The sequence below is a fragment of the Lissotriton vulgaris genome, chromosome 11 (assembly GCF_964263255.1).
Source record: "Lissotriton vulgaris chromosome 11, aLisVul1.2, whole genome shotgun sequence".
Classification (NCBI taxonomy): Eukaryota; Metazoa; Chordata; class Amphibia; order Caudata; family Salamandridae; genus Lissotriton; species Lissotriton vulgaris.
Window position 1 is genome coordinate 564,289,132 of NC_141699.1, and position 20,909 is coordinate 564,310,040.

At 48.7% G+C, this 20,909-nt stretch overlaps 1 protein-coding gene across 1 annotated transcript; it reads left to right on the plus strand.

The window, feature by feature from the left end:
- The first annotated feature begins 12,332 nt into the window (after positions 1-12,332).
- Positions 12,333-20,597, plus strand: LOC147683157 (uncharacterized). The gene is made up of 2 exons (XM_086942502.1): positions 12,333-12,468; positions 19,792-20,597. Exons 1-2 carry the CDS (start codon positions 12,333-12,335, stop codon positions 20,595-20,597), a joined length of 942 nt encoding a protein of 313 aa, XP_086798628.1.
- Positions 20,598-20,909: the final 312 nt, after the last annotated feature.

Sequence of the window (20,909 nt, forward strand, 5' to 3'; positions counted from 1 at the left end):
CTAGGGTTGTTAAAGAAGGTTACACCATGCAATAGACATATTGTTGCCGTATCTATTCTGTTTGCTAAATGTGCTGTTGCAATGCATTGAGGTGCCAAGGCGGGGCCTACTCTGGTGAAGTGGATTAGAGATCTTGTGTACTGCAAAGAACAAATGGAGGTATATGCTAAGGAACTACCACCATCTTCTAGCCCTAAAGATTTTTGGGCGCCACTGACCATGTACCTGCTGGAACACCCGGACTTGTCATTATTGCTGGTGGAGAATTGTCTATATGGACTGAATGGTTTATCTGTAAGACCTATTAAGCTACTAGGTTCTGTACTATATTACATGTGTGTTATGGTGCTATATATGATTTTCCCTTTGTTTTTTTGGGGTCTGGTTTGGGTAGGATGGATGGGGTTAAAAGAAAAATGTCTGCATGCTACTTGTGAATTCTCTGTTGTGCAGGGTGGGCCCCTTGGCACACTGCTGGATGTATCTTGAAATCCAATAAATAAAGTTTACTAATAACCTAAAAAAGAAAAAAATACCATGCAGCATTCTCACCCAACTGTCCAGTCTCTGTTATACTCTTGAGCTTCTCTGTTTAGACACTCAAATGTTTTACAGCATTGATGGACTGATGCTAGTCAGCTACATCAGAAAGTGTAGTCTGCAGATGCCTTTCAGACATATGGCAAGTTGAATACCCTGACGCTATCATTGCTCTACCCCGCACAGCCCCATTCAAGTCTAGTCTTGACTGGACTCATTTAACATTATTGTTTGCATCCAATCATTGAATGTTCTTTAGGCGTCACATTGGGCAAATTGCTTAGTTTTGAGCACATATAAATGCCCAGCTAAAACTACCTAGCATTAGTTCAGAGTAGACTCCTTCGAAGATTGAAATCTTGCATGTCTGAATTTGATTTTAAATATGTAGCTTAGTCCTTAGCCTTACTTACATTTGACTATGGGACCTCTCTTTTTTATTACATTATGATGCATACATTTGGGGGCCGATTCCGATTCGGTAAAATCCGGTCCGAATCGCCGTACGGAGCATTTTTCCCATACGAATCGTATCCTGAACCGTCCCCATAAGTACGATGTAGTACGATGTGCACCCAAAGCAGTTCTCCGTACGAATCGTACCAAGGACCATACGACTCAAGAATCCGTACAGATCGCATTCCGAACATGCAGTACGCAATGTCCCTATGGATCGAAGCATCATTTTCCGAACCAGCAAGTACCAATCGTCTGGACAACACTCCGTACGACTCTCTTGATACGGGAGCTGAAAAGGTCCAGAAAAGCAGATTTCGACTCGAAATGCAAATGAAACGCCCCTACCCCGGGTACGGTGCGTACACCCCTGGATTTCAAGGGTACTGTGGATCGAGGTACGGTGCGTACACCCCTCGATTTCTGGGGTTAAGGTGCGTACACCCCGTGCATATACCCCTTGAGTTTAGGGGTACGGTGCATATGTGAATTTGTGGCTCTCCGTACAAATTGCTTCTACGCAACGTTTTCCGTACGATGTTTACGATTCGTACGGTTCACTGTGAGGGTCTATGTTGTACGTATTTCTCCTCGTGTTTCCTACAGTTCACAAAGATTCGGACGTATTTTTTACCTACGGATAGTACTACGTGATTCGGACGGATCTGTACGATTCGTACGTAAACGGCTACGAATACGAACCGTAGATGTGGAGTTAAGAATAGTACATCTACACTTTTCATGATGATAAAGTGGTGATCAGTGTTCTTGAATCACCATTTTTGTAGGTCACACTAAAATACTCCATAAAGTGGTAGAACAAGTTTATAGCAAATGCATATAAGTAATCAGCCAAACTTGTGTAATGGGAAAGAGGTCAATAAGAAAACAGAAAATATAATGTCACAATGACACAACAAATTCTCCTGCAATTACCCAACCTTCATGCACAGAACTGAAATAACCAATCCAGCAAAGACTATCCAATGACAGTAAGGGCTCTTTGCAAAAAAGTATGGTACTAGATTATCATTTGTCAAATTATGTCCAAAATACTATTACAAAAATATCACAGCATTGCATTTAATCATAAGATATCAACATCCAGTGGGACAATTGATACTTATGGAGGGGGCCTGCTATTTATCCTGGTAGCTTTGTTGGAGCCATTGTTGTTCTTCCCTAAACCACCTTTCTACTCCTTACACTTAGCAAATCCCCTAACAGCAAAGCGTTAGTTCCCTAGGCATCCAATGTTCAATTCAGTTTGGCACACGCACAGGACCCATGCAGCAACTCCTCCCACATATCGACTCCTCTTTCGGGAATGAAGGTTTTCTTGTGGAGTCCCAAGGAGCAGGGTGGCCTGCTACGTCAGTAACACCTAATATGACTTCCATTTAGGCTGACTTTAGACATTTCACTTCTCCATGATGTTCCACTATTTCAGAATGTCTAAACTCATATTATCAGACTACTCACAATTTCTAGGAAAAGAGTAAAAACATTTTTAAATTGCTAACTTTCATGTTTACAGTGGCCCATGCACTTTTTCACGATCAAAAACACAACTGCCAACTATGGACTACTGCAAAAAGTAAAAAGCTCCCTGAGTGAAGAACCTGAACATAAAGCCTTCAATTCTTTGGCATTCACCTCCACTTTACTACAACTTCTGCACGGTGCATCCCTTCATTGTGCTTTTTCTACATTTACAAAATTTCCTTCCTATTTATAGGCTAAACCTGGGGGTTGGAGGGGATTGAGTTAATCCTTCCCGCATAGTATACTTCTTTGCACAAGAACTTGCATTGGAGATTCTTCTACCACAGCACGGAACAAGATTTGTGCTATATCAAAGAAAGAAGACCACATATTTAAAGTGATGTGAGTTCTAATATAATTTTGAGCTTCAAATAATTAAATGTAGGAGCGGGATGTGTTATAAATTGAGGATTCTGATTGTCAGAGTATGCACCCTGTCCAGACAAGAGCCACAGTCCTAGTCAGGGTAAGTCAGATGCACAACCTAAATTAACCTGTGCTCACCCTCTGGTAGATTGGTACAAAGCAGTCAGGCTTATGAGGCTATGTGTAAAACATGTGTGCACACTTTAATTACAGTAACACAGTGAAAACACTGCAACAAGACTCCAATACAGTTTAGCAACATTGAGAATATGTATCTGAGTACAACAAGACCAAAACAGCAAAAGTCCAATCAGTAGAAGTCAAGATGTGAATTTTCTTTAATTAAGTCCAAAAACAGTGCTTAGAAGTCAATAGCTCTAAAAGGTTACTTGAGATTGTGCTAGACAAGGGTAAATACAAAGTGCAGGCTTACTGTGATGGAGGCCACGCTGCGTTCAGGACCCATGCAGGGCCCGCTGAAAAAGTACCTTTGGATGGAGTAAGCAAACTCGTCGAAGACTCAATGCATCGGTTCCGATTCATGCGGTCGGGTCGATGCATCAGAGACGAGCCTCTCAGTCGGTGTTATAGGTTCGGTGCTGCATCAAGGTTGAGACTCACAGTTGGGACCTCGGATCGGCACTGCATCGTCATCGAACCTCGAGGTTAGGTCAATGCATCATCGTCGAGCCGTGCAGGGATATCCTTGGATCGGCACTGCATCAGCGTTGAGGGGCACTGCTCCAGTTCTGATCGACACAGTGGTGACGATGCCTCAATTTTTACAGAAGCAGCTGCAAAACCCACTTCTGAGGCCCAGGACTAGAGTGGGCACCTTGGGCAAGGGTAGGACTCACATATGGCAGAGTCCAGCTGCACCAGCAGAGTAGAAAGAAGTATTTTGTGACCCTAAGACTTCAGAGAACAGGTGGCAAGCCTGCAAGCCCTTAAAGAAACTTGGGTTCAGGGATGTGAGAGCAGGTCCAGTCCCTCTCACTCTCAGGCAAGAAGCAGCAGCTAGAAGGTAGCGAAGTGGCAGTCCATCTTACAGCACAGCAGGCAGCAGGGCAACACAGCAATGCAGGGCTGGTCTCTCCACACACCGCGCAGCTCCCTCGCTGAGTGCCGGGACCCCCGACCCCCCCCGCTGCTGCCTCGCACAGGCGTGTGCCGGGAACGCCACTCTATCGGCTCACCTCCTGATTTGTGCCCCTGAGCGCCTTAGCGGTACTTTCGCCCGTGTACAGCGTTTGTTGGTATTTTTGTTGACTGTTTTGTATTGACCTGTGCTTTTTTCCCATTGTGCCCCCTGTGCCGTCCTCGTGTCCTCCCCGCCGCTTGTCCCCCTCCCCGCCGCTGCTACCCTGCGGCCCCGCCCAGCTTCACTAGTTTTTGCCGCCCATTGGCCCACCCCGCTCCCGCCTCCCAGCTGCCCCGCCCTCGCTCCGCCCCCCACTACGCCATTTATGGCGGAGTCCACGCGTATGCGCAGCGTGCACGCGCAGCGGGCGCGCCGATTGCGCGCCGAAGGTGCGCCAAAGGTAAGCCCGTCTGCGCCCGTCCACGCCAGGACCGCGCCCAGTGCCAGGACCCCTGGCCCCCGCAGACCCCAGCCCGCCCGCCGGACGTACGACGCCGCCGCACTCAACGCCGGCCGACTCCCGGGCTGCTACCGAGCCACCCCGAGACGCACCCACGGACCCTTCTGCTGCAACTCCTGAAAGTTCACCTGCATCCGGACCAGCACTACTCCAGCACCAACCAAGACCAAGATGAGCAACAGCAGCAGCCACCTGAAATGCATCCTGCTCAACACCCGCTCCGTCCACAGGCACGCCATCGAGATCTGGAACCTGCTCGACACCACAGCCCCAGACGTCGCCTTCTTCACGGAAACCTGGATGAACGCCTCTTCAGCGCCCGACATCGCCATTGCCATCCCAGATGGCTACAAGATCATCCGAAGGGACCACATCAACCACACCGGAGGAGGCATCGCCATCGCCCACAGGAACACCATCCGCATCACGACCAACACCGACGACACCCTCACAACCCCCGAACACCTGCACTTCCAGATCCACACCGACCCCAAGACCACCCTCAGAGGCACCCTCATCTACAGACCCCCGGGACAACGCACACAATTCAGCGAAGACATCGCCGACTTCATCAGCCCGCACGCCCTCTGCTCCGCTGACTACATCCTCCTAGGGGACCTCAACTTCCACCTGGAGAACAACAACGACCGCAACACCACCACCCTGCTGGACAACCTCGCCAACCTGGGACTCAAGCAGCTGGTCACCTCCCCCACCCACTACGCCGGACACACACTCGACCCCGTCTTCTCATCCAGCAAGGACATCGCCTTCAGCCACGCCACCGGACTCCACTGGACGGACCACAGCTGCGTCCACTTCAGCTTCGGAAGGACCACGATCCACCACCACCAGCAACAGGTTGCACGCAGGAGCTGGAACAAGATCACAGCCGACCAGCTCGCGACCTCCCTGAGCATGAACCCCCCCACCAGCACAACGAACCCAAGCCAGGTGGCCACCAACCTCACAAAGTGGATCACCGACTGCGCAGATGAGCTCGCCCCCCTGAGGACCCCGCCTAGCAGACCCGGTAGCAAGAAAGCCCCATGGTTCACCGACGAACTCAAGAGCTCCAAGAAGAACTGCCGAGCCCTTGAGAGAACCTGGCGCAGAGACCCAACCCCGGACAACATGGCTGCCCTCAAGCTCGCCACCCGCAAGCACCACCAACTCATCCACGCCACCAAGAAAACCGCATTCAAGGAACGACTGGACAACAATGCACACAACAGCAAGGAACTCTTCAACATCGTCAAAAAGCTCTCCAACCCCAACGCAGGATACAATGACATCACCCCTTCGCAAGACCTCTGCAACTCCCTCGCCTCCTACTTCCACAACAAGATCGCGGACATACACAACAGCTTCAGCACTCAACCGACGCACGCCACGACCGAACCACCGCCCCCCACCACCACCCTCCGCGCCTGGACTCCGATCAGCACCGAAGACACCGTCCGCACGATGAACTTCATCCACTCCGGACCTCCGACCGACCCCTGCCCTCACCACGTCTTCAACAAGGCCGACGCTGTCATCGCACCCCACCTGCGGGACATCATCAACACCTCCTTCGACACCGCTACCTTCCCGGAGAGCTGGAAGCACGCCAAACTCAGCGCCCTACTCAAGAAGCCATCAGCCGACCCCACCGACCTCAAGAACTACCGCCCCATCTCGCTGCTCCCGTTTCCTGCAAAAGTCATCGAGAAGACCGTCAACAAGCAGCTGGCCACCTTCCTCGAGACGAACGGATCCCTCGACCCCTCGCAGTCTGGCTTCCGGGCCAACCACAGCACCGAGACCGCCCTGATCGCAGCCACCGATGACATCCGAGCGCTGCTCGACAACGGAGAAACAGCGGCCCTCCTCCTCCTCGACCTCTCCGCGGCCTTCGACACTGTCTGCCACCGTACCCTAGTACAACGCCTCAGCAAAGTCGGAGTCCAGGAGAAGGCACTGGAGTGGATCATCTCCTTCCTCGCCGGAAGGACACAGAGAGTCTGCCTCCCTCCGTTCAGATCTGAAGCCACCGAAGTCATCTGCGGCGTTCCTCAAGGCTCCTCGCTCAGCCCAACCCTCTTCAATGTCTACATGAGCCCCCTCACAGACATCGCATGCCAGCACAACCTCAACATCATCTCCTACGCCGACGACACCCAGCTGATCCTCTCCCTCACCAACGACCCCGCCACCGCCAGAGCCAACCTTCACGAAGGGATGAAAGAGGTAGCCGAATGGATGAAGAACAGCCGCCTGAAACTGAACTCGGACAAGACGGAAGTCCTCATCCTGGGATCCTCACCCTCCGCTTGGGACGACTCCTGGTGGCCCCCTGCCCTAGGCAGCGCACCCAAACCAATAGACCACGCACGCAACCTGGGCTTCATCCTGGACTCCTCCCTCTCCATGACCAGACAAGTCAACGCCGTCTCCTCGTCGTGCTTCAACATCCTGCGCAAGCTACGTAAGATCTTCCGGTGGATCCCCACCGAGACCAGGAAGACGGTCACCCAGGCCCTCGTCACCAGCCGTCTGGACTACGGCAACACCCTCTACGCCGGAACCACCGCCAAACTCCAGAAGAGACTCCAGCGGATCCAGAACGCCTCAGCACGACTCATCCTGGACATCCCCCATCGCAGCCACATCTCCGGACACCTGAGAGCCCTGCACTGGCTCCCGGTCAACAAGAGAATCACCTTCCGTCTCCTCACCCACGCACACAAAGCCCTACACAACCAAGGCCCAGGATACCTCAACAGCCGCCTCAACTTCTACGCTCCCAAACGCCAGCTTCGATCGACCGGCCACGCCCTCGCCGCCGTCCCCCGCATCCGAAGAGCCACCACAGGGGGACGGTCATTCTCCTACCTCGCCGCCAAGACATGGAACTCCCTCCCGACCCACCTCCGCCTGACCCAGGACCACCTCGCCTTCAGGAAGCAACTCAAGACCTGGCTGTTCGAGCAGTAGCGGACCCCCCTTCCCCCAGCGCCTTGAGACCCTCTGGGTGAGTAGTGCGCTATATAAATGCGATGATTGATTGATTGAGCAATGCAGGTAGCAATGTGGTTGTCACTCCTATAGCACAGCAGCTCTTCTTCCAGGCAGAATATCCTTGGTTCTAGCAAATCTCGAATTTGGTGGTGTCAGGGGTACAGTACTTATACCTAAATGTGCCTTTGAGGTGGGAGAAACAACAAAGAGGCCTTTGAAGACCACAAGGTCCCGGCCCTGGCTCCAGATTCACTGCAGAGGGTATGCAGCTCTTTGTGCAGGGACAAGCACAGCCCTATTCGGGTGTCGGCTCCTCCTTCCCAATCTACTTCAAGAAGGCCCATCAGAATGCAAATATCACACCCCTTCTCACTTTGTAGGACTTTCTAGAGGAAATGCACAAAGCCCAGCTATCACTGAACCCAGATGTGTATTCAGAGACAGGCAGAGGCACAGAATGGTTAAAGTAAGAAAATGCCAACTTTCTAAAAATGGCATTTTCAGGCTTACAATATAAATTCTGACTTCACCATAAGTTATGATTTTAAATTGTGAGTCTACAGACACCAACCTCCAAAACTCTATGATTGCCAAATTGGAAATTACTCTTGAGAGATGTTTTAAGGCAATACCAATATTAATCTACAGAGAGATAGGCCTTGCAATAGAGAAAACACATTTAGCAGTTTTTCACTAACATGACATGTAATACTCAAAAGTCGATGTCCTACCTTTTAAGTACACTGCACCCTCTATCTCGGCCCTGATCCAGGAGTTACTTATATGTAATAAAAGGGAAGGTTTGGGCCTTACAAGTAGGTTAATTTGACAGGTCAAAATGGCAGCTTAAAACTGCACTCACAGTCTCTGAAGTGGCAAGTCTGAGCCATGTTTAAAGGTCTACTGAGTGGGTGGCACAAGCAGTGCTGCAGGCTCACTATTACCATTTAATTTACAGGTCCTGGGCCTATATGATGCACTTTACTAGGGACACATACTTTTTTTATTGAATATGTCAATTGTGAATAAGACAATGTTACCATGTTTTGACTACAAAGCACATATATATGCGCTTTAGCATTGGTTAGCAGTGGTATAGTGCCCAGAATCCTAAAGACAGCAAAAATGAAGTCAGAAGGAAAAAAGTCAGGGGTAACCATTCCAAGGATGCACATCTAACAGAATATTATACACAAAATGAATAGATATTATCAATGCTTATTTTGTAAAACAAAATAATTGCAGGGGCCCCCTAGTTTTCTTAGGAGCCTGCCAAGAGCTGTCGGATATCAGTCCAGCCTATTCTTGATTTCACATCCTGCCCTTTATTTCACCACCCTGCTCTTCATGTCTCTGCATCACACTTTTGCAGGTTGTTTTCAGGTCTCACCTGCATTTCGAATCATGCTGAATTATTTTTGTTTTGGTGCTTTTTAAAAAACGTTGTTTATTTGTATACTTTGCCTGTCTCTATTGATATTACAACTTTGAATTCCAATGGATTTGTACCACAAATAACGAAATATATTACCTGGTACTGGTAAATATGGGCCCTCATTTATGAAAAGTGAAGCATCCTTGCGCAGGCGCAGGGATGCGTCACAATTCCGTACGACGCGCTGCGTCAGAATGTTGCGACGCGGATGCGTCAGATTAATGGATTGGCGCACCATGCCGCAAGTGACGCCGCAAGGCGGAAAAAAGTGACGCAGACGCTGCCGTCCTGACGCACCGAAAAGTCACGCAAGTGCGGGAAAAGTGCTGTAAGTCGCAATCGCGGAACTGACGCAAGTGTACGCGTCGCTGCGCCACTATCACGTTGCATCAGAATCCGGAAAACGCCAAAAATACATGCATCCATCTCCTAATTCTCCCGCAAATGGAAAAAATTGCTACCATGGAGCCTGAAGGACACAGCAGCAGTCAAGGAAACCTTCCACATGGCAGCCAGGATGCCCAGCCTGCAACACAGGGAGAAACACATGGAAAGAGGAAACGCAAAATTAATTTCAGTGCTGAGGAGAACAACATACTCATAAATGAGGTGACAGACCACCAGCACCAGCTTTTTGCAAGTTCCAAGTTGCCACTATCAAAAAAAGAGGCTATTTGGCAGTCCATATTGACAAAGGTCAACTGTGTGGCCCAATCTAGGCTGACAGTTATTGACCTCAAGAAACGCTGGAATGACATAAAGCGCAGGAGAAAAGAAAAAATGGCAAAAAACCGCAAAGAAGCTGGGGTGACAGGAGGAGGCAGCCCATCACAACAGGAATAGCTGGATGACCTTGAGGAGCGGGTTGCGGCGGTCATCCCAGAGGAGTTGGTGGTTGGAATTCCAGGACAGGACAGTGCAGGGCATTAGGAACTGCAAGACACACAGGGTAAGTCCCTACAAGGGGAAATGTGCAAAGAAGGTAATGTTCTGCAGTGCATAAACTAAGGTGGCTGGCTCAATTACTGACGTGTTGTGGAAAGAGAAGTCATGCAATGTCATGAACTGTGAAGGGTCTTCAAAAAGTATTGTACCAGGGACATGCACATGTTACATTTGGTAAACAGCTACCCCTGTCAAAGTAAAAATATATGTCCAAAGTGAAGTCCCAGCCCACTGCTGCACCTGACAAGTGCCACACGCAGGTGCAAATATACAACTACCCTCATGAAAAACAATCACACAACATCCTGCAACAGACCGAGTTTCACACTTGTATAACTTGGACTGCTACCACTGTGCTGGCAGGATGTTATTTTGTTCATGTAGTGGTGGCACAATGTGCCACACCCTAAATAATAGGCCACATACAGCCATGTAACATAGTACAACATATCATGTCATTGCATCATTACCACATTAAAGTGTGAGAAAGCGCAGTTCCAGGGCTGTTGCTGGGGGTGTACCCAGAAACATCCATGTCCAATTGACAATGCACAATAGCAAAGTCAAACTGTAACTATCACGCTGCGCCACAAAGATATGCATACACAGGGTCTGTGTAAGGCATGCACAACCTGAATAAATACTTACTCTTCCCTCTCTGATATACCCAACATATCGCTTTTGCATTCAAGTGGACACATAGAAAGCGGAAAAATCTTTTGATGACTGCATCATGCAGGAATGTATCCCTTCCATGCACACAAACACTGATCCCCTGCACCGCTGGACCCCCTGCAACATGGTGCAAGTCTGCCTGGGTCGGCGCATGCCAAGCATTGTGCACATGTGTCGTTGTGAAGGACAGGTGACACCAATAAAGAGACCCTACTCATAGTCACCCCATGCAGGCCCAAAATCAGTCATTGTACGACTTTGTGCATGATGGTTTCAGCCACATTATCTGCATATGTAAGGGAAAGTACTCAGGAATGTTACTCAGAATGTGAAGCCCTGTGCCACATTACACAAGCATCATGCATAACATATGCATGGTGGGTCTGCACATCTAAAAAAAATATCAGTAGTGGTGATGTGCAATCCATCCCAAATTTGGAAATACATTAGCATCTGGCAATTGTGACAGTACCTCACACCTGCATGATGGTAGGTATAGGGGTGAGGCAGTGTCACCGGGAGAGGCCTGCACCAAGGTTTGCTGTACTTGAATGATGCTCCTCACATGAATGCATGACTTAAGCACTGACCAGCTACATCTGAATGAATGACGTATATAACATGAATAACAACATGTATTGGCATACAGTGAATACAGCACATCTATGTTGTCACGACCATGGGAATAACATAAGTGTACCAATGGTGTTCTTGCAGTGAAAGAACATCCAACATCAATAGTGTGCAGGAATGCGCACCATCTCACCGAATGCCTCCATTCATGGTCTGTACGTATGCATGCACTGCAGCACACCTATATTGCAAGGGGCGCAGTCCAGCTGCTAAACATCCAGCAAATATGCACCATAATTAATTATACAAATGGATCATCAGCCAGTCTGCAGCGCTGTTTGGGTAGCTTAAGTGCCGAGAATGTTTAATCACATTAGTAAGCTGTTGCATACAGATGTGAGCAAATGCTCAGGAGTGATAGCAACTTCTATGCCAATGGCATTGCATCTCCCAAAAAAACTATGGCAATGACATGCAAAGTATGCGTGACGTATCCAAATAATGCCAACAAGTTCACTAACTGCACCTTGCAAGATTAGCAAGGCTGTCACAGACATGAGAGAAGCAAGCAAAGTCATGCAAATGCACAATAGGTCCCGGAATGTAAAGCCACAACATACATGTCTCTAAGGAAGGTGACAAATCGTGGCACAACATATATGCATGGGAGTGGTACTGGACAGCGCTGCAAAAAAGGTTACAGGGTTGCCCTGTGACAAAGATACACTCGACAAATGTGCAACAACAACAATATTGTGTGCATTCCTATGGCGCAACCATGAAAATTGTTGCTGCAAGAAGACAGCGAGGCAACACTTCTCACCATGTCCCTCCTTGCAATAGCATGGATGTACAGTACCCACTGGACATTGCTCCATAATTCAAGCAGTGACAGATCCATTACAATTCATAATTTCAGTGTATGCACAACCATGCCGCATCTCCACCAATGCATAGTGGCAGACGATGCCAATGGCACTGCCCACATACATGGCTGCCATGAGGTAGGGGGAAAGTAGGGATGCAAGTACATTCATGAGGGGTGCAGAAATTATGGTGTCATTCGAGATCCTAACAGTGCTATTTGTGTGCTGTAGTGTCACAAGTATTTAAGCATTGGTGGACTGTCTTTGCACAAGGAGTGGATGAGATGTCATGCAGTGTCCTTGCTCCAGCTGCAAGAAGGTGCAAGGATGGCAGTGGTGATTGCTGGTCAAGTCACATATGTCATGCATTCAATGATGGTAGTGCCAGGAGAGTATGAAGTCAGACCTGAATCAGAAGTACCTGCAGCTGTACTACAGGTGCTTAACCGTGTCCTGTTCAGTGGTATGTTGAGGTCCCTTGATGCTTGTGTCTGATGTCAGTGAAGTTAATCTGGAGGTGTTGTTGGTCAGGTAACTTAACCTGCTGAGTTGGAACTGGAGGTCATCAAGAGGGATGCTGTCTGTGGATGTCACACACTGGGGTGCAATGATGTCAACAATGGTGTTGGAGAATGGAGCACATGGCCTGTGTGTCATGCACATGAGTGTGCTGCTGAGTATGGCCATGGGCCTGGTCACGATAATGTAGTTGTCGTAGTACATGGTCAACCATGGCACATTAGAGTGCCTGCTCATTCTGAGTGTACCAGTGTATGGGTTAACAATGCCTCTTCCATGATTGTCGTGCTGCCACATGCAGGTGACACAGAAGTTGTCAGTGACAGTGATGGTGATGTCTGTAGCAGAGTTACGTCCTGGCAGGTGAGGTGGCGTACAGGGTTGAAGGTGAGGAGGTAGCTGACATTGTATTGTTGCAGTGTCCAAGAGGAATAAACCTTGGTTCACAGTGTGGACCTGAGCCAGTCAAATGCAAACAGCGTACAGTATGGCTGCCGTAGTCTTATGCAATGACCATTTTAATGTATGCTGCACAATGTCAACAATGCAATGCATGTGTACTAAAATATATTTTCAAAATTCTTCTTTGTGACCCCAATTATGTTGTGATGTAAGTACTACATGTGGTAATGTGTGTCAGTATGAAAAAAAAAGAAATTGTGACAAATCTTAAAAAGTAACAAAAATGTTGTGCATTTATGTGTCAAATAATAACAATTGGTTGTGTCATGGGGGACATATGTCTGAACTATTATTTGTATAGATGTACATCATGAGAAATAGGGGGTCAAATTTTCAGAATATGAACAAATGCTGTGCATATAATTTTTGGCTATGAAAAATGGTGTGTGCATTACTCACTAATCTGACTCAATTGTGTGTGTCGTGGTTGTTCATAAAGGTATTTAATGCTTCAGGTCTGCGTGTGTGGTGACAAGGATACTTTGTCCATGTACTCACTGAACTTTGAACAGTGTATTTAAAGTCTCCGCTGTGCAACACCTACTCTACAGTTGCAACATGCCTAGTATGAACAATGAATTCAATGGAATGTGATGACATGGCATGTTTTGGTATTATGTATGTACCTTTTGGTACAAGAGTGTCACACCTGCTCTCCATGGGGGCACAGTGGCAAACATTGGCAATTGGGGGGGGGGCAGCTGTGAGTTAACAAATGCAGGACAGAACAATCAATGTCTTATGGATGCAGGGATGTGTGTGTGAGTGTGTGCTGCAAAACATATTGTGGCCCATTCACAGAATGAACTGAAGACTCAATCCAAAACTTACTACTATATTGGTATTCACAGAATGCACTTACTAATTTTAGCATTCACAGAATGAACTTAATACTTTTGGTATTCACAGAAGTTAGGATTTGGTTTAAAGTTTCTCTGAAGACAGACTTAAGACAGACTAAGGGCAAAATCCTAACTTCTGTGAATACCAAAAGTACTAAGTTCATTCTGTGAATGCCAAAAGTAGTAAGTGCATTCTGTCAACACCAAAAATGTATCAAGTTTAGGATTGAGTCTTAAGTTTGTTTTGTGAATCTGGCACACATTGAGGGAAGTCTCCCCTCAAAGCTGTGTCCCATTTCTCTTGAGCCTATGCAACCCTGCCTTTGTGTCACGTTAAAGGAATTAGCCAGCCAGGCTCACTACTCTGAGTCAATCACAACGCTGTGAAGTGCTGGTGTGACTTGTAATTGGAAATGGGATAATACATGCTGGAATGTCGGCCATGTTTGCCATGGAGGCTGAAATGCAGCCTGCATACCAAACATGGAAGTGGGTATTACTGCTCTGGTCATCATGGGTGGTACCTGAGTCATCTTGCCAATATGCACATGACCCACCTCATCTAAGATGTCCCCTACCCACCCTCCCATGCCATGATGACACATAGCATGATCACATCAGTCACTCATCCCTTGTGTCTCCATAATAAGTCAGTTCAGTGCTCTCATCTGAGCCCACACTCCACATATGGTCTATGAACTACCACTAAGGCCCCCACCCCTGTCTTCATGTGTTCCGTCATCACTGAATATTGTACCTCACAATTAGCCTACTCAATGTCAGCCACTGTGCAAGCGCACAGCAGACGCATGTACATGGTGTGCTGAAGGCACGCCTATGGGAAGTCTGAATGCGCACATCTGGGTCCCAAATGCAATCATTTCCAGCAGCAACTGATATACAGTCATTCACTGATGCAGCTCAGCCAGCCTCCATGCACTCATACATGGAAAACATTGGAGAATGACAACAGGCCTTTGCAAACATGACCCGCAGACATTTCACATGCCTACACTGCTGACAAACCTCAACCACCACCCTGGTCTCAAACACAGCCAACACCAGCGTTACTGCAAGTGAAAGTCACACCTGGATACACAACTGCGCATACCAGACCTCCACTCTCTGCAAGCCTAACAAACAGCACTACAGGGACACGGCATGGTAGAGCACTGATCTCTAAGAAGCAAGAGGCACCAGCAGATACCTTGGTAAGAACTGTATAAACACCAAGACACCTGAAATGTAAAACACATACATGGACGCAATGAGGGAGTACCACAAATAAATAATCCAACATAATGGAAAGTCCTGCTAACTCGTCAAGGTCCTGCATGAATACAACAACCTATGCTGCAAAGCTACAGACATCACCCTGGCACTACAGACCTATGATAAGTGTCCAACAAAGTTCACCATAAACAAAAAAATGTCACTACAACAACTTTGCCGTACACATGAGATGCCACAGTCATCACCACGCAAACCTCTCCCAACACAACAGCCATACTACCATACCCACCGGGACATCAGTCACAGCTCAATGCACCCCCTCCAACATGAGATACAGCCACCTGTGGGATCACTACAGCCCTGTCCTCGTTACATCAACAACAGCACCAAGATCACCCTATTCACAGCCACAGGTGACATCTGCACCCCCCGGGACCAGGAGCTGTGAGTGTGCTCTGACACAGACTAACACCACACAGATTTGCTACACTACATGAAGCAGGATTCAAAGGAACAACGCTTAACTGGGTCACTCATCCCAGCAAGAGGTCCAAGGATCAGACTGACAACCTTCGCCTTTAAAATCATGTTATTCCAATGCTGAATGCAAGAGGGACCATCTATGTGTCTGACCCTTGTCAACATCAACAGGGCTGCCTCAGCACCATTTGAAACCAAACACAGCCTCAACATTGTATCCATTGCTGATGACAGACAGCTCATACTCTCTCACACCTAAGAATACACCAACCAAACACTTGAAATACATTGAGGAATGCAGTACGTCGCAGTCTGCATGAACCACAGCTGCATGAAATCAAAATCAGAGAATACAGAAGTCTGTGTCCTTGGAACAACTCCTTCAGCATGTAAAAAGACATGTTGGATCTACCACTCTGATGGGAAGGGGCTGCCGCTAACGCTCAAAGAGATAGGTCTTGATGAGTCTTCTGAATGGGAGTAGGTCCTGGGTCTGCCGTAGATGGGCCGGGAGGGTGTGCAAGGTCTTGGCGGCGAGGTAGGACAAGGAACTGCTATTGGAGATTGGTCAAAGGATGCGGTGGACAGTGGTGAGGGGGAGGCTGGTGGAGCAGACCTGGCGTGTGGGGGTGTAGAAGCTGAGTCTGCTGCACAGGTAGGCTGGTCCGGCCTACTGGAGTGCATTGTGTGTCTGGGTCTGGAGCTTGAAGCTGATCCACTTGCTGATGGGGAACCAGTGTAGGTCTCACATTTGGGGGATGATGTTGCTGCGGTGGGGGACGTTGATAATCAATGAGCCGTAAGTGTATTGGATGCGTTGCAGTAGTTGTAGGTGTTTGTCTGGGAATCCTGCGTACAGTGCGTTGCGGTAGTCCAGTCTGCTGGTGCTCATGGCCTGCGTCACAGTTATTTTTGTCTGGGGTGGGGATCCACTTGTGGATCCTGCATAGCATGCGGAGGCAGTTGTAGCATGAGGAGGAGATGGCGTCGACCTGCTCAGACATGGAGAGGGAGGAGTACTGGATGTATTGTAAGTTGCGTGCATGGTCAGTGGGTGTTGTTGCTGTTCCCAGTGTGGTTGCCCGACAGGAGTCGTCCCAGGCTCAGGGTGTGGGTCCGAGGATGAGGACCTGTGTCATGTCCAAGTACAGTTTCAGACTGCTGCTCCTCATCCAGTTGGTAAGGGACTTCATTCCCTCGTGGAGGTTTGTTCAGGGTGTGTGTGGGTCCCTGGTGATGGAGAGGATGACCTGGGTGTTGTTGGTGTAGGAGATGATGTAGAGGCTGTGATGGCGGCCCACGTGTACGAGGGGTACATGTACATGTTGAACAGTGTTGGGCTGAGGAATGACCCCTGGGGTACGCCGCAGATGATGTTGATGGCGTCCGATTTGATGGATGGGTTTCGGACACTCTGGACGCTCTGGGTTCTGCCAGAGAGTAAGGACGTTGTCCAGTCTAGGGCCTTCAATTGGAATCATGATTCTCGGAGGTGTGTCTTCAGAGTGTGATGGCATACCGTGTCAAAGGTGGTTGACCGGTCCAGGAGGAAGAGGGCTGCTGTCTTGGTGCTGGCTAGTTGCTGCATGATGTGGTCTGTGCCGGACATGTAGACTGTCTTGCTGCTGTATGTACGTATGAATCCGGACTGGGACGGGTCAAACATGTTGGGGTCTACCAACTCGCGGCCCAATTGCATGTTGATGATTACCTAGATGACCTTCGTTGGGAACGTGAGCAGGGAGATGGGCCGTGAGTCCTCGAGGGCATTGGGGTGTGCCTTGTGCCTCTTGAGGCGTGCTTCCATATGTCATGGAATGTTGCTGCATTGAAGAAGATGTAGATGAACATGTGTAGTTGTGGTATGATTGCTTCCCCTGCTTTGTACAATAAGTGGTGTGGTGATGGTACAGCTGGTGATCCAGAGTGTATGGAGTTCATGACCCTGTGTGTTGGGTCCTTGTCGACGTAGTACCATGAGGTTCTGCGGTTGGTGCTGGTGGTCCTCGCCGGGGAGGTGGAGTCTGGCATAGTTGGGGTGGTTGTGGTGGTGAAGCTGTCATCGATGTCACCAAATGTGCGCTGTGAGAAGATGGATAGTGAGTCCCACACTTCTTGTGAGGGTGGCATGTTGATAACGTTTGCACATGGGTTTCTCTGTTCAATAACAATGCAGAATACCTCATTGCTGTCGTGTGCATTGGTATCCAGACAGGCTTGGAAGGAGGAGCTCTTTGCCAATCTGTTGAGGTGGTGATGTATACACGTGGCGTCCTTGTGAACTGTGTGGTTGTGCAGTGCGTGTCCATGGAGCCATGTTCACTCCATCTTCCGGCATGTGCGTTGGTAGGTCTGGAGGTAGTCGGTGAACCGGGTGGCTCTGTTGCAGGTGTGGCTGTTGGAGGGTAACGTGAGTGGGGCAAAGGTGTTGGTGCAGTCCTACATACACTGTCAGAGTGTTTAGGCACTGGCGACTGGGTTGGTGGGGTTGTAGTTCAGGCTATGGCTGAGGGGTGTGACCAGCTGGTCTACGTTTACTTTTACCCAGCATTGGTGAGGCAGTAGTTGTCTGCGGTGGTGTGTGGTTGATTAATAGAAGGTAAAATTGATGCTGCGGTGGTCGGTCAAGTGCAGTTCAGTGGTGTGGTTGGAGGTGACGTGGGTGCCTGTTGAGAAGACGGGGTACAGCTTGTGGCTGGCGGCGTGGATTTGGTCCTGAGTTGTCTGCAGCCGGGTCTGGTGAGGTTGTTGATCAGTATGGTGGAGTTGTCTTCGTTGTTGTCCTTGAGGTGTAAGGTCAGGTCCCACAGGATGATGTAGTGCGTGGAGGGGAGTGCTTGGGTGCTGGCGAGGTCATTGATGGAGCTGCAGAACTGAGCACTGGGTCGGTGTGCTGTACACGAGGGTTCCCTGAGGGTGGTGTTGGGTGTCGGTGTGGATGTTCATGTGCAGGTGGTTGGCGGTGTTGATGGTGTTGTCTGCATGGGTGCCGACCTTGAGGGTAGACTTGTGGTCGATGGTGACCCATCCACCAAATCAGTCAGCGCAATCCCTGCGGTTGAACTTGTAGCTGTCTGGGATGTCTATGGTGATGTTGGTCACAGAGGAGTAGTTCCACCAGGTCACATTTAATAATCACACATCTGGGGCGGAGGTGTCAAGCAGATCCCAGAGCCACATGGGCTGTGTTCGTGTGGCGTGGGTGTTGTGGATAATGCATCGGAGGTGGCTGGGTCCACTCCATGGGGGTTTGGTGGCTCAGTTGCATGTGAAACTGCATGTGCGGCAGGAGAAGGGTCCCGTGTGTATGTTATTGTGGTGGCCTTGAAGCAAGTGTTGTATTGGCCGGCATTGAGTGCATGGAGGGTACAGGCGTAGTACTGGAGTCTGGTGTAGTCGCGTTAGTGGCCACAAGGGGTCCTGGCGCTGGGCATGGTCCAGGCGCAGATGGCTGCAGCCTGGCCTGCTTAAGGTGTGCCTCTGGTGCGCAAGTGGCACAGTCGAGCAAAGTTTGGCACATATGGGGATGTGGGAGGGAGGAGCAGCTGGTAGGCGGGAGCAGCAAGTGTGCATGGGGTGGTGGAACAGTGGCACTAAAAACAAAATGGTGTGCAAACAGGGTGAAAACTAGTTGCACTGAGGCCACTAACGGGACACTAATATGGTGGTTCTGCACACCTGCCAGTGTGTTCTCAGCAGCGGCAGCAGGGGCACACAGGGTTAGCTGGGTGTAGGTTGAGCAACATACCAGGAGCAATCTGGATTATCCAATTATAACGTAATTAGCATGAAGACACAGGAAATGGGCCACACACAAAAAACACAGCTGTGATGGCTATGACAGGTGGGATGATGTGAGATGGTAAGAAATCCATGTCCCACATCCTCAGTAATTGTGGCCTGATACCTGTTGCACACATATAGAGTGCAAAATGCCACATGGACTTGCTACTGTGCTGAAATGTGTCCCCAATACACACCAACAAAACAGACATCAGGACATGCACTCAAGTTGAATGTTGCAAGTGTGCAAGCACTGTCTGCCCATGTGCCATGTTTTTGGACAAACATTTTGTATCCATCAAATGATTCATGCCATGTCATTTTAGGTAACATGAGTGATGATGTGTAGCTTGAACTTTGACATGTTGACACACATCAAAGTCAAAAAGGGTAGATGACTCAAAATTGTGCATCTGTACACCATATGTCAGACATGATCATAAACATACATCTATTTTTTATTTCAGGGCATGGTACAACTACTCATGAGCAGGAACCTATGTTTGAATCTGATGATGAGGGCGGTGAAAGTGTAACAAGTCTGGTCACAGGAATCATCCAGGACCTGTTACAACCAATACAAACTCCCTCTCCCCCCACAAGAAGGCAAAGCAGCACAGTGGGATCTCCGCTTGCCCAACATGGAAGCACTCCTATGCCACCTCCCACAACATCTGAGCTTCACCAGTCGCCAAACACGCTAAATTCCTTTGAACAAAGTGTTGTGGATGTACAGGGTCAGTTGGCACAGGAGGTGCATAAAGGGATCGAGAGCATGGCAGGCACCCTAGAGGGAGTGCTCCGTTGCCTAACATCAAATACTGGCAGTGCGGAAACTGGTAGCAGCAATGAAGCACCACCACGTACTTTGTTTCACGCCATGAATGAAATTTCAGAAGTCATGCAGCAGAGGCACAGACAAATGCCTAACACAAGTGCCAGCCTTGAAGTGGCCAACAGGCTGAGGGAAATTCAGGACACCCTCAAAGAAATGAATGCAAAACAGGATGCATACCTGACAAAATTGGCTGACTACCAACAGGATGTTACAGCTGTGCTTGAAAACCACCAAGTCATGCTGAGTGCATTTATGCGGTACCTGATGGGCATGGAACATGATGCAGGTACAATCCCATCAACATCTGCAGTCCCTGATGTGTCTATGCCTCCTGTGTCGACTGCACCACTGATTACACCATCAGCTGTGACAACAAACACATCTGATGAAGAAGAATCAGAAGATTGTCCAGTCCTCCGCAGAACCATGCGTTAGCATCACATATTGTACCAGGACAATAAATAAACACTGTCTGGTGCTCATAATACTGACATTGTACCCCAGTAATGACGAAAAACAAATTACTGCTAGGCAATGGATGTACAATAAATTATCTGTGGCCTCCCTCCATGAGGTGAACGTATGATGTTGACATTCCCTTATCACACAATAAAAAACTACTCACTCATGCATGTCACAAATGTCATGTTTATGTATGGACTGTGCATGTACATCCTCAACCCTACTGTATGTGTCCCTTGATTATTAGAGTCCTGTCATACCTTGCTACTTGCTAAGTTGTGTCAC

Coding starts and splice junctions, on each gene's coding strand:
- LOC147683157 (XM_086942502.1), top strand. CDS start 12,333: ATGGCAGTGGTGATTGCTGGTCAAGTCACATATGTCATGCATTCAATG. Junction 12,469..19,791: donor TAACCGTGTCCTGTTCAGTG/GTATGTTGAGGT, acceptor TTTTTATTTCAG/GGCATGGTACAACTACTCAT.